General features: G+C 40.7%; 1 protein-coding gene across 2 annotated transcripts in view; it reads right to left on the bottom strand.

The window, feature by feature from the left end:
• Positions 1 to 13,882, bottom strand: part of CNOT9 (CCR4-NOT transcription complex subunit 9) — a 118,154-nt gene that overhangs the window by 86,750 nt on the left and 17,522 nt on the right. For both annotated transcript variants that reach the window (XM_029605053.1, XM_029605052.1), the window contains exons 3-4: positions 4,440 to 4,555; positions 4,114 to 4,223 (exon numbers count right to left, since the gene is read on the bottom strand). In XM_029605053.1, the coding sequence (XP_029460913.1) occupies positions 4,114 to 4,223; positions 4,440 to 4,555 (226 nt within the window). The remainder of the gene's footprint in view (positions 1 to 4,113; positions 4,224 to 4,439; positions 4,556 to 13,882) is intronic.

The raw sequence follows: 13,882 nt of genomic DNA on the forward strand, positions 1-13,882 counted from the left end.
GTCTTTTTAAATCTAAATCCCTGCAAGTCTGCCTCATCTACGCCCCTCCCGGCACACTTGAACAGGACCCATCGCCATTCATTGAATACATCACCGACAACATAAAGTCAGACACACCCGCAGTGATTCTCGGAGACTTCAATCTCCATGTAGACACCCACCCCAACACACCTTCTTGTGAAACCCTACTTCTCACCCTCAAAGCCCTGGGCTTCAGACAGCTAATCTCCCGAGCCCACACACAAAGCTGGCCACACCCTCGACCTCCTCTTTGTAAACACATGCATTACAGTACCCCAAACACCCACCACCACCCCCGTCCCCTGGTCAGACCATTTTCTCATCAATGCACACCTCACCATCAACACTGATACTCCAATCGCAAGCTCACATAAAAAAACAATTTCCCTCCGTAAACAATGCTCCTCGGATGAACTCTCCATAGCATTCAGCAAAGTAAGTGAAAACCTCGACTTAACCAACCCAGACACTGCTCTTCTATCTTGGAATAAGTCCATATCCAACATAGCCAATGATCTTTGCCCCATCATCCATAAAACTATAACCCCCACACGTACTGTGAGAAAGCCATGGTACACCGCTGAACTAAGAAAACTAAAACAGGACCTCAGAACCAAAGAACGTACCTGGCGTAAACAGCCTACACCCACACACAAAATGGCCTACAAACACACACTGCATTCATACCGACAAGCAACCATCCACGCCAAACGCGACTTCTACGCAGCAAAAATCCACAGTTATAAATTCAACCCAAACGCCTTATTTTGTCTTGTCACGGAACTCACAAAGTCCCCCTTTCCCTCCTCACAAGAATTAAACAGCATAGAGAAATGCGAGAATCTAGCCGATTACTTCCAAAATAAAATCTCCAAAATTCTAACACGCCTACCCCCTAACCCCGCACCCACAGACCCACTACCGATGGACAACAACACTAACCTCACCTCCCTTGACACAACCTCTGTCATGGAAGTGGAATCCATACTAAAAAAGATGCGACCATCCACGCATAGCGCAGACACCATCCCATCAAAAATCCTACTCTCCATTCCCTCTGCCATTGCAAAACCTATAACAGATATCATAAACTGCTCCATCATTTCCGGGAAAGTCCCCGACCCACTTAAACTCGCCATCGTGAAGCCACTACTAAAGAAACCTACCCTTGACCACAATGACCCTGCAAATTACAGACCCATCTCTAATCTGCCCTTCATATCTAAAATCATGGAGAAAGTGGTTAACACGCAACTCTCCGATTTCCTAGAAGAAAACAATATCCTACACCCCACCCAATATGGTTTTCGTAAAGACCGCAGCACCGAAAAACTCCTACTCGCATTAACGGACACCATTCTCAAAGGCATGGACCACGGCCAATCATATCTACCTCGCCCTTCTCGATATCTCAGCCGCATTCGATACCGTGAATCATCAAATCCTGTTATCACGATTAGCAGAGATAGGCATCGCAAACACAGCCTTATCCTGGTTCTCCTCATACCTAGACCACCGCAAATACTTAGTCAAGCTTGACAATTTTGAATCCACACACATTCCCCTCACACAAGGGGTACCCCCAAGGCTCCTCTCTATCCTCCACCCTCTTCAATATATTACTTACTCCCTCTCTGCCACCTCCTCTCTAAACTTGGACTAAAATTCTTCCTGTACGCTGACGACGTACAAATACTTATTCCAATTCAAAAATCCATCAGCGAAACCCTACAATACTGGGAAACATGCTTGACATCCATTAATTCTCTCCTCTCCAATCTCCATCTCGCACTTAACACCTCGAAAACCGAAATCCTCATCCTAGCTAACCAACCCCTCAACTCAATCCACCAAATGATCCTCAACGCCTCACAATCTCACACACTATCGCCTAGTGTCAGAGACTTAGGAGTAACCCTTGACAATCAACTCTGCTTCAAATCTCACATTAAATCCCTTCTAAAAGGGGGCTTCTACAAACTACAAATCCTCAAAAAACTGAAGCCCCTTCTCCACGCCCATGACTTCCGCACGGTTATGCAAACCACCATACTTACCAAACTCGACTATTGCAACTCCCTCCTCTTAGGACTCCCATCCTCTACCATGAAACCACTCCAAATCCTCCAAAATGCCATGGCAAGAATTTTAACAAACACTAGAAAAACTGACCACATCACTCCCATACTCCAAGACCTCCATTGGCTCCCCATCACCTTCCGTTCCCAATATAAAACACTTACCATTCTCCACAACACGCTACACAACAACAATCCACCCTGGCTTGAAGACATGCCACAATTCCGTCAAGCTAACCGTCCCACTAGAAACTCCCTTGCGGGTACTCTCCAAACCCCTCACTTAAAATTGGGCACCTCACCGCCACTAGGAATAGAGCCTTCTCCATTGCGGGCCCCACCCTCTGGAACTCCCTACCCGTCAATCTCCGCTTAGAACCGTCCCTGAGCCATTTCAAAAAAGGAATCAAGACATGGCTCTTTAAACAAGCATACCCTAATTCCACCCAATCCTAACAGATTTTTCCTTGATTCACCTCAATCCCACCCTACCCTATATCCTCTTACCTTATTCTCTTCAACCCTCCCCACCCCCCCTGCCCCCTCCCCCCCTCCCCCCCCACCCCGCAACCATCACTGTATATCAAGTACACATGCCATGTTGCACTGTAAATAAGTTCCATATGCTAAATGTATCAAATGCACATGCCATGTAACATTGTATATTAGTTCTTTTGCATATCTAATCCGAATCGAATGCAAATAGTTGTATCGCTGCCTTTTAACTTTACTCTCTTATACTTGTATATTCACCCAGTTACCCCCTACCCTGTTCTTTGTAATTTCCTTTCCTTCTCAGTTTTTTGTAAACCGACATGATGTGTCCTACGAATGCCGGTATAAAAAAGTTTTTAAATAAATAAAATAAATAAATAAATCTGATCAGTCTCCAACTGCTAGCAGGAGTACACTATACCCATTGGTCCTGAGTCCATCTGCTACACACTAGGAAATCTGCCTTTGCAGCTACTTGGGTTTTTTCCTCCATTTATTTTCTCTCCCCACTGCAGCAACAGTCCTGTGGCTGAGTGACACAGATTAAGGCTCCCTCCATAACCTGGTACAAATGTGTGCGTGAGGCAGTAGATGGCACTCTTCAGTAATGACAGAATCCCCACCTTCCTTTCCAGTAACTGAATACTGCCTCCACATCTCTAGCCCCTGCCAGTCTGTAGAACAGTTGCCAAGTTCAGGAACTAAACCCCTGATGTACTGCATTGGGCTAGTCCCCTGTCCTTTTTTTCTTGATGAAGAGTTAAAGAAGTTGCAGCCTCACATAGATCAGCCAAATGGTCTAAGCCTATACTTAGAGAACTGAATACTCAAAGCCATTTCTGTGCATAAAAAAGTGTTTGATGCATGTAGATGGATATTAGAAAATAGCCTGGGGCACTGTACATGTAAAAGTATGCAACTCAGTTACACGCATACTTTGATTTTAGTAAAAATGCATGCAAGTTTACCTGCAAAAATTATGCCCTCCAAAAAGGTGTAACTTTGTGAAAGCTAATCTAATTTATGCGTGTGCTGGATCAATCACCACTGAATTTTCACAGAGAAACTTACATGCATAAGTTTGCTTGGAAAATTCAGAGCAAAGTCTGTGTGTAAGAGATATGAGCACACTTTACCTGAACATGCAGTTATAAAAATACCCTCTAAAACTCAGCTGGGGACAGCCAGATTCACATCTTCCTAATTGATCAGCTGAATTAGACAAAATGTATGATCTACATCCCAGGGCCCATCTCTCCTACAGAAAGCAATGGAATCAGTTGCCCAAGCTCACCTCCTTTCCACAAGTCCCTCAGAACAACCAAATCAACTTCCCTGCTCTCTGAGAAAAAGAAAATTACAGAAGAGCATGTCTTCCTCACTTAATCAGATATCTGATTAGGTCCCAGTCGAAGGAAAGAAGCATTTAAAGAGGAGAAGTGACTAAAATGTGAAGGCTCATGGTCCAAAAAACACCTCAATACTTTCCACTATAAATTCATCAAACTGATTCTCTTACCAATTACTCCAAGGCTGGTAAGGCGCAGGTACTCAAAAGGGCGAGTCTTACTAACTGTATGTAGGAAGGGATACAAGAAGAGGGGTATGTGAGCTGCCAAAAATGCAGACCTGGAAGAAGAAACAAACAAACAAACAACAAAAAAAAAAAGACATTGTATGAAGTTTTAAAAACAAGTGGAATAAAAATAGAAGCCAGCTTGTGAACTTAAACAATAAAGAGATACTCAATTTAAAATGTCTCTGAACCGTATAAGCACATACACCAGTCAGGCTAGAAATCCACATGCATGCAAGACTCCCTCTGCCGCTAGATGAAGACCTTACCTAGTTTCTGGATGTGATGCAACACACTGCAGCAGTGCCAGGGCATTGCAGACTCTATTGGACTGATGTGCTGTCAAGGTGGGAGGATTTATTGATGGATAAATATTTACAATTTCCTAAAAATAAAGCAAAAGTTCAGATTCACTACAAAGCAACACTCCAGATTCACCACACATGAGATGTGAAATCAGATCTCAACCCTTTTTTCCTGGCAATTTTTAAGTCAGAACACCACTTTGATGTATGGCATTCTGATATAAAATACCTCACTACAAGACCTTCTTTACCACTTCTGTTACAAGAGATAAATGCCAAACTAAACAGTTTCTTATTTATTTCTCTACTAAAAACCAAACAGAAAAAAAAAAACAAAACCCCCACACACCCTCTTTTCCTCCAAATTCTATACGGACTAATCAAAATAGCGTAGTTGATGCAGTTAGCATGATGTACAAAAATGGTTTCCTCTATCACTAAAACAACCAAATATGGCCATGAACAGCACTGTATGTGATAAGATTAGTAAATCTACATCAGCCTCGTAAGACTGGCTCAAGTGATCAGCTTGGAAGTACAACATGCTCTACAGACTTTCCTGTCCTATGGTGCAACTCAACTAGCACAGTGGCATGTCTTAAACGCCCCCCCCCCCCCCCCCCCACAAAAAACCAAAACCACCCCACAGCCCCCCAATACAGTAGTGCATGCCATTAATTTTATTTTCCTATATTTTAAACGTCTTACACTACTTTCATCTCTCTCCCAGACTCCATACTACTGAAGAGGAGATTTCTTATTTTTAACCTCCTACCACATACAATTTAGTTTCAATTGCAGGTAGGCACAGGAGTTTCTGGACTCAGTGCTGGGGGTGATATTGGACCTGGAATTCCCAGAAGGGAGAGCAGTGCTGACATCATGCTGAGACAGACCACCTAGTGGATCAGCATTCAGCGTACATAAGCAATTGCCATTCTGGGTCAGCCAAAGGTCCATCAAGCCCAGTATCCTGTTTCCAACAGTGCACAATCCAAGTCACAAGTACCTGGCAGGATCCCAAATGATAAAACGATTCCATGCTGCTTATACCAGGGATAAACAGTGGATTTCCCCAAGTCCACCTTAATAATGGTTTATGGACTTTTCCTCCAGGAATTTTTCCAAACCCAACTACACTAACATTTTTTTTACCACATTCTCCGGCAACGAATTCCACAGTTTAATTGTGCATGGAGTAAAATATTTTCTCTTTGTCTTAAATGTATCACCTAGTAATTTCATTGGGTCCCCTAGTTTTTGTACATTTTGAAAAAACGAGTAAAGAACCCATTTGCATTTACCTGTTGCACGCCACTCAATTCATAGACCTCTATCTTATCTCCCTCTCAGCCGTCTTCTCCAAGCTGAAGAGCTCTAAGCTCTTCAGCCTTTCCTCAGAGAAATCATTCCATATCTTTTGTCATTTTGGTTGCCCTTCTCTGTACCTTTTCTGTTTACCTTTCTGGAGATGGCATGACCAGAACTGCACACAGGACTCAAGGTGCAGTTGCATCCTGAATCAGTACAGACACACTACAGCTATCTTCCATTTTATTCATAGAAACATGATGGCAGAAAAAGACTGAATGGCCCATGCTGTCTGCCCATCCGTCCAATTAATTTAGCTTTATAATTCCCATCACTCCTTTAGAGATCCCCTGTGTTTATCCCATGCTTTCTTGAAGTCAGATACAGTTTTTGTCTCCACCACTTCCACTGGGAGGCTGTTCCACACATCAACCACCCTCTCTATCAAGAAATATTTACTAAGATTAGTCCTGAATCTACCCCTTTTCACCCTCATCTCAGGACCCCTTGTTCTAGAGCCTCCTTTGCATTGAAGGAGGCTCATCTCCCGTGCACGGAACCCTTTGAGATACTTGAAAGACTATCATCTCTCTCCTATCTCACCCTTCCTCTAGGGTATGCATGTTTACAAATTTAAGTCTATCACCATATAGTTCTGGACGAAGCCCAGTGAACATTTTAGTAGCCACCCTCTTTCTCTGCTCCCACTTTTGTGAAGCTGAGCCACTGCCTTTCTCCAACTTTGCAGCACAATGCTCATTTTGAGGGATCTATTCAATAAGTGCTGGCGGGTCTCCTGAAAGTCATCTCTGAGCTCCTTTAGTATCCTAGAATATATTTCATCAGACCCCCATGGCTTTGTCTATTTTCAGTTTTGCTAGCTCCACCCAAACACTGTCTTCTGTAAATGGGGTTGTATCTACCTCATTCCCACCCACACTCTTACTGAATGGCAACTGTCTTCTTCCAGGATCTTCTTTAATGAACACCAAATGGGTTTTTGTTTTTTTGTTTTAATATTTCTGCTTTTTCTTCATCTTTCTCAACACAATGCCCTTTATTTATTTTTTATTTAAAAACTTTTCTATAACGTCGTTTAGTCATGCACCATCACTACGGTTTACAGGGAGGCACGTACATTCATGATTTATTTTATTTATTTATTTAACATTTTTATATACCGATATTCTTGTAACAGGTTACAAATCACTTCGGTTTACATTGAAACGAATAACCATAGCATATGATGTATGCATTACATAAAACAAGGAAGGACAAACTTGGAAATAGAACAGAAATTTAACCAGGGAGAAATTCGAGAGCAATTAGCTGGCGAGTTGGAAAAGATAAACGTTTTAATAACAGGGTGCTTAAAACGAAAAGCATCGCGGCTAGGGCGTGGAGAGACAGTTTAAGCTCGATTGCAAGGGTGGGAGATGAAGACTAGCAAACGAGGGTTCTTCTATAGCATCATGTTTGAGTCAACAGATCATAAGAATTGCGAGAAGGCCTGATTGAACAACCAGGTTTTGTAAAATGATTGGGTAAAAATCTCTAACAAAGTGCCAATAACATTTCGGTTACATGTTTTACTAATAAAATTAAATAAGCGACATGGATCTTGTCCATTTATATGGTTACAGGGGTAACCATACAATTATTGTACTTTATACTTAATTTATTTCCATCTTAATTTATTTCTATCTTTACTTCCTTCCAGCTATATAAGCTTCCAAGTTCTTTACCCTTGTTGAATGTAACTTGCCTTATTCATTTCTTTTGTTTAATTTTCTTCGGTTATGCTACAGTTTACCATTGTTAAATGTAAACCGATCCGATATGGTTATTACTATGAAGGTCGGTATAAAAAAGTGTTAAATAAATAAATAATTAAATAAATACTGAATGTCTTTGTTCTTAGTAGTTAAGTATGAGAAAATAAAAATATGCAAAAATGCATCTGGTGACTTTATGCTGTGTGTTGAAGTTCGTTTGCCTGTTTGTTTATATTTCTTATTCTCCATTCTCACTGTAAAATGCTTTTTTTGAAAAGCCAAGTTTTTAAACTTTTTTTTGAAGAGTTTTAAATCTCTCTGTAATCTTGTTTTGAGCGACATTGGTTCCATAGTATTGGACCGGCTAAGGATAGTGCTTGTTCTCTTACTTGGGTCAGTCTCGCTGTCTTGACTGAATGGATGATTAAAAGGGCTTTATTGGCTGATCTGAGATTTTTTTGTGGGACATGTACCGTATTTTTCGCTCCATAAGATGCACCTAGGATTCAGAGGGGGAAAATTAAAAAAAAAAAAAAAAATTTGTGCTAAACCGGCTCTTTCCCCGGGCGTCTGTGCGTCTTATGGAGCAAATTAAGGGAGTGCATAACATTTTTTTCTCCCCATTTTGTTTTCGAGTCTGGGGAGGGCCATTTCGGTCCACTCCCCAGATCAGAAAACTTATCTTTCTCTGGGAATCCCCCCCCCAAAAAACCCCCCCTTCCCAACCCTTTAAAATTAACTAACAACCCCCATCCTCCTGACCCCCCCCCCCCAAGACCTGGCAAAAGTCCCTGGAGGTCCAGCGGGGGTCCAGGAACGGTCCGGGAGCAATCTCCTGGACTCGGGCCGTCGGCTGCCAGTAATCAAAATGGCGCCGACGGCCCTTTGCACTTACTATGTCACAGGGGCTACCACTGCCATTGGTCGGCCCCAGTGACATAGTAAGGGCAAAGGGCCGTCGGCACCATTTTGATTACTGGCAGCCGACGGCCTAAGTCCAGGAGATTGCTCCCGGACCCCTGCTGGACCACCAGGGACTTTTGGCAGGTCTTGGGGGAGTCAGGAGGGTGGGGGGGGTGTGGTGGTTTGTTAGATTTTTTTTTATATTCGCTCCATAAGACGCACATACATTATCTCCCTACTTTTGGGGGGAAAAAAGTGTGTCTTATGGAGCGAAAAATATGGTAAGTGTAGTGCTGTGTTTATCCAGTCTGCTTTTTCTTCGTTGATTAGTTTGTGAATTGTGCAGAGTGGTTTATATTGTACTTTGTTCTATTGGCAGCCAGTGTAATTCGGCAAGTGTTTGAGTGATGTGATCTCTTTTGGTTTTACCAGTAAGTATTCTGGCAGCAAAGTTTTGTAGGACTTGTAGTGGTCTAATTGTTGAATACGGTAATTCCAGAAAAAGTGTGTTACAGTAATCAGTGCTAGCGAATATGACTGCCTGTAGGACTGTTCTAAAGTGTGCTTGTGTTAGCAAGGGTTTTAGCCTCCGGAGTACCATAAGTTGGGCGTAGCCTTCTCTAACTTTCAGTGATATGTGTTGCCTAAGGCTGAGTTCTGTGTCAATTATTACTCCTAGGTTTCGAGCTCTCGGCTAGCTCTACTTTCTGATCATTTTTAAGTTTGATGGGGTTTTGAATTAACTAAATGTTTTTTCGTTCAAGATGTATAAATTCTATTTTTCTATGTTAATCACTAATACCATTTGGTTTAGAAGTTGTTTAATTTTATCTAGGTACATCATTGCTAGATTTAAAGTTTTTTCAATTGTTTCATCTACAGGCAAGATTAGTTGAATGTCATCAGCGTATATATAGTGTATGATACCTAGTCCTGCCAGGAGGTGGCAAAGCGGTAGCATGTAGATGTTAAAGAGCATCGCTGAGAGGGCTGATCCCTGGGGCACACCTGTTTTTAGCTTAATTTTGTCTGATATTGTGATTTTTATCTGTACTTGGAAAAATCTATTGTTTAGGTAAGACCTGAACCATTCAATTGTTTTGTTTTTAGTCCTATCTCTTCTAGTCTTTTGAGTCATAATGCCTCTGTATCGCTCCATGGTGAGACCGCACCTTGAATACTGTGTACAATTCTGGTCGCCACATCTCAAAAAAGATATAATTGTGATGGAGAAGGTACAGAGAAGGGCAACCAAAATGATAAAGGGGATGGAACAGCTCCCCTATGAGGAAAGGCTGAAGAGGTTAGGGCTGTTCAGCTTGGAGAAGAGACGGCTGAGGGGGGATATGATAATGGTCTTTAAGATCATGAGAGGTCTTGAACGAGGAGATGTGACTGTTATTTACACTTTCGAATAATAGCTCTGGAATTTGTTGCCAGAGAAGGTAGTTAGTGCAGTTAGTGTAGCTGGGTTCAAAAAAGGTTTGGATAAGTTCTTGGAGGAGAAGTCCATTAATGGCTATTAATCAATTTTACTTAGGGAATAGCCACTGCTATTAATTGCATCAGTAGCATGGGTTCTTCTTAGTGTTTGGGTAATTGCCAGGTTCTTGTGGCCTGGTTTTGGCCTCGGTTGGAAACAGGATGATGGGCTTGATGGACCCTTGGTCTGACCCAGCATGGCAATTTCTTATGTTCTTATGAGTAGTATGGTATGATTAACTGTGTCGAAAGCTGCTGACAAATCTAATAGTATCATAATGTAGTGTTTTCCCATTATCAAATCCTCGCAGTACATTATCTGTTAGAGAAATTAGCAATGTTTCGGTACTATAATGTTTCCTGAAACCGTGTTATGAGGGATAAAGTATGCTATTGTTGTCTAGATGTTCCGCTAGTTGTTTTTATATCGTTTTTTCTATTAATTTCGCAAGTAGTGGTAGGTTTGAGACCGGTCTGTAATTACTTAATATATTTGGGTCGCTGTTTTTTTTTTTCTTTAATATCAGTTTGATTATTGCCCCTTTAAGTATGTTTGGCATAGTTCCTTCGTTAAGGGATAGGTTTATAATTGACACTAGTGTATGGGAAGCTATGTCAGCTAGTTTTTTTTTTTATTTCCATGTTAGGAATGGTGTCGATTTTATGTGGGGCAGGATTTAATTTTTTTTTTTTTTTTTTTAGCATAGATTCAACTTAGATATATGAGACTTCGTCAAACATGGACCATTGTGTCACTTCTCTTTTGTGCATCTTAATTTCTTGTTTAGTTGAGTTCGGGATTTTAGTTTTTAGGATTGTGATTTTGACTATGAAATATTGTGCTATTTCGTCACATTTATTCTCTTGTGGGGTTTGTGGTGCCTCTGATTTATCATTTGTCAAGTTTTTTACTATGTTAAATAGTGTTCTTGGGTTGTTTGCAAATTTTTCAATTTTTGAGCTGAAAAATAGTTTTTTTGCATCAAGAATTACTTTTTTGTAGTAAGCTAGTTGCTTCCTGAATTTAGTCAGGCTGTTTTATCTTTTTTCCCCCAATCTTTTTCTTTTTTTTCTCAGATTTCATTTGAAAAAAATCTTACAATACCACCTCTGGCCTTCCTCTTTTCCCTGATATATCTGAAAAGCGTTCTCACCTTGCTTTACCCCTCTTTGGTGATGTTTTCTTCCACTCAAGCTTTTGCTATCCTGATTTCTTTCAAGCTTCAAATATTCTTCCCTACGTTTCTTTGCACTTTTTGAATGCTGATCTTTGTCTCTATTTTTTCAACCACCTCTTTGGAGAACCATATCAGTTTCCTTTTCCTCTTGTTTTTATTTACTTTTCTTACGTAAAAATGTGCTGCCTTTATAATTGCTCCTTTTCATTTGGTCTACTGTTGATTCACTTCACCCAGTTTCATCCAATCATCCGGCTCCTCCTTAAGATACCTCCCCATTTTAATGAAGTCTGTATTTTTGAAATTCAGGACTTTATTTACAATAATTTATATTAGCATTAGAATTAGGGCATCCCGACAGTGAGGTTCCAATAATTAGAAAAGTAGTCCAAGTGCCTGTAACTAAAAACTCACCTGAGATAAAAAATTCTAACTTATCCCTATCAATTAAGAAGCAGAATGAAAATACAAACAAAAAGCAGGCTTTGAAATGTTTGTATGCTAATGCCAGAAGTCTAAGTAGTAAGATGGGAGAATTAGAATGTATAGCAGTAAATGATATGAAGCAGCTACCTCTCCTGAATTAATCACAAACAAAGGAGAGAGGAGATTCAACTCACTCAACAAGATGGCATCGATGTAGCAGTAAATGATGACATAGACTTAATTGGCATCTCAGAGACATGGTGGAAAGAGGATAACCAATGGGACAGTGCTATACCGGGGTACAAATTATATCGCAATGACAGAGAGGAGCAGTCGGGAGGAGGTGTGGCGCTTTATGTCCGGGATGGCATAGAGTCCAACAGGATAAACATCCTGCATGAGACTAAATACAAAATTGAATCTTTATGGGTAGAAATCCCTTGTGTATCAGGGAAGACTACAGTGATAGGGGTATACTACCGTCCACCTGGTCAAGATGGTGAGACGGACAGTGAAATGCTAAGAGAAATTAGGGAAGCTAACCAAATTGGTAGTTCAGTAATAATGGGAGACTTCAATTACCCCAATATAGACTGGGTAAATGTATCATCGGGTCACGCTAGAGAGATAACGTTCCTGGATGGAATAAATGATAGCTTTATGGAGCAATTGGTTCAGAAACCGACGAGAGAGGGAACAATTTTAGATCTAATTCTCAGTGGAGCACAGGACTTGGTGAGAGAGGTAACGGTGGTGGGGCCGCTTGGCAATAGTGATCATAATATGATCAAATTTGATTTAATGACTGGAAGAGGAACTGTGTGCAAATCCAAGGCTCTCGTGCTAAACTTTCAAAAGGGAAACTTTGATAAAATGAGAAAAATTGTTAGAAAAAAACTCAAAGGAGCAGCTACAAAAGTAAAAAATGTCCAAGAGGCGTGGTCATTGTTAAAAAATACCATTCTAGAAGCACAGTCCAGATGTATTCCACACATTAAGAAAGGTGGAAAGAAGGCAAAACAATTACCGGCATGGTTAAAAGGGGAGGTGAAAGAAGCTATTTTAGCCAAAAGATCTTCATTCAAAAATTGGAAGAAGGATCCAACAGAAGAAAATAGGATAAGGCAAGTTAAATTTTTTTGCCTTTGAAGGATCTTTTTTTCAGAAGATTCGCAGGACAGCAATGGGAGCCACCATGGCCCCTGATTTGAAGATCGATACATTTACAATAACAATCTCTTTTCACAATACATCCTTGTTTGGAAACGCTACATTGACGACATACTATTTTGGACTGATACTATTGAGACATTTCATCAATTTCTTCTGTGGCTGAATGGATGTAATGTACATTTGCACTTTACAGTCAATATTCATAAAGAGGAGATTCATTTTTTGGACATTAAAATTATCAAAATTCCAGCGGGTTTTAAGACATTATATCGCAAACCAGTATCTAGTAAAATCTTTTTGCACTTTACTACTGCACTCCCGCGATCATTAAAAGAAAATCTTCCGGTGAGTCAATTTTTTCGTATTAGACATTTGTGCACTACTCCATTAGAATATCAACAAACAGCAGCAATTCTTAGCAAATTCTTCCAAGCGAGAGGATATCCATCACGGTGCAAACGCGCCTACACTAGAGCCAAATTCACTCATTGTGAATGGCTGTTTCTATTACTTCCGCCTGAATCTACAGAAACATTTACTTGTGTGCTTCCATACTCCTCCATGACATACAAAGTGAAACAAATCATTTCTCAGAATTGGCAGATCCTCCTACACAAAGAATTTCGAGAGACGCCCGAGATTTGCATTCTCTAGAGGTCGATAAGATGAGTCCACTTGGACTCATCTTCTTATCGGTCATGTACAATAGAATCGCACTGCACAGAGCGGCCCCGTCATGATATCCACTTCGGCTCCGTATTTCTCCAGACATAATTTTACTTTTCTTTTGAGAAATATTACGGATTGTCGTTCCACTGGTGTCATTTATATCATCCAGTGCCCTTGCAATTTATGGTACATTGGGAAAATGAAACGGGCTCTTAAAACCAGTTTGATTGAACACATTTCCTGCATTAAAACCAGCCGTCTAACAGCTCCCTTAACTGCTCACTGCATTGAATACACTCATACTTTTGATGATTTGAAAGCTTGCGTCTTACAACAATTGCATCAACAATGGCGTGGAAGAGATTTTGATACTTTGTTGCTTCAAGCCGAACAACGATGGATACATCGTCTGGGAACTGTTGATCCTGACGGTCTCAATACTGCCTTGGAACTGAGTGTCTTTTTGTAAATATCCATGATTCATTTGGCT

Source organism: Rhinatrema bivittatum, chromosome 6, assembly GCF_901001135.1.
Source record: "Rhinatrema bivittatum chromosome 6, aRhiBiv1.1, whole genome shotgun sequence".
Classification (NCBI taxonomy): domain Eukaryota; kingdom Metazoa; phylum Chordata; class Amphibia; order Gymnophiona; family Rhinatrematidae; genus Rhinatrema; species Rhinatrema bivittatum.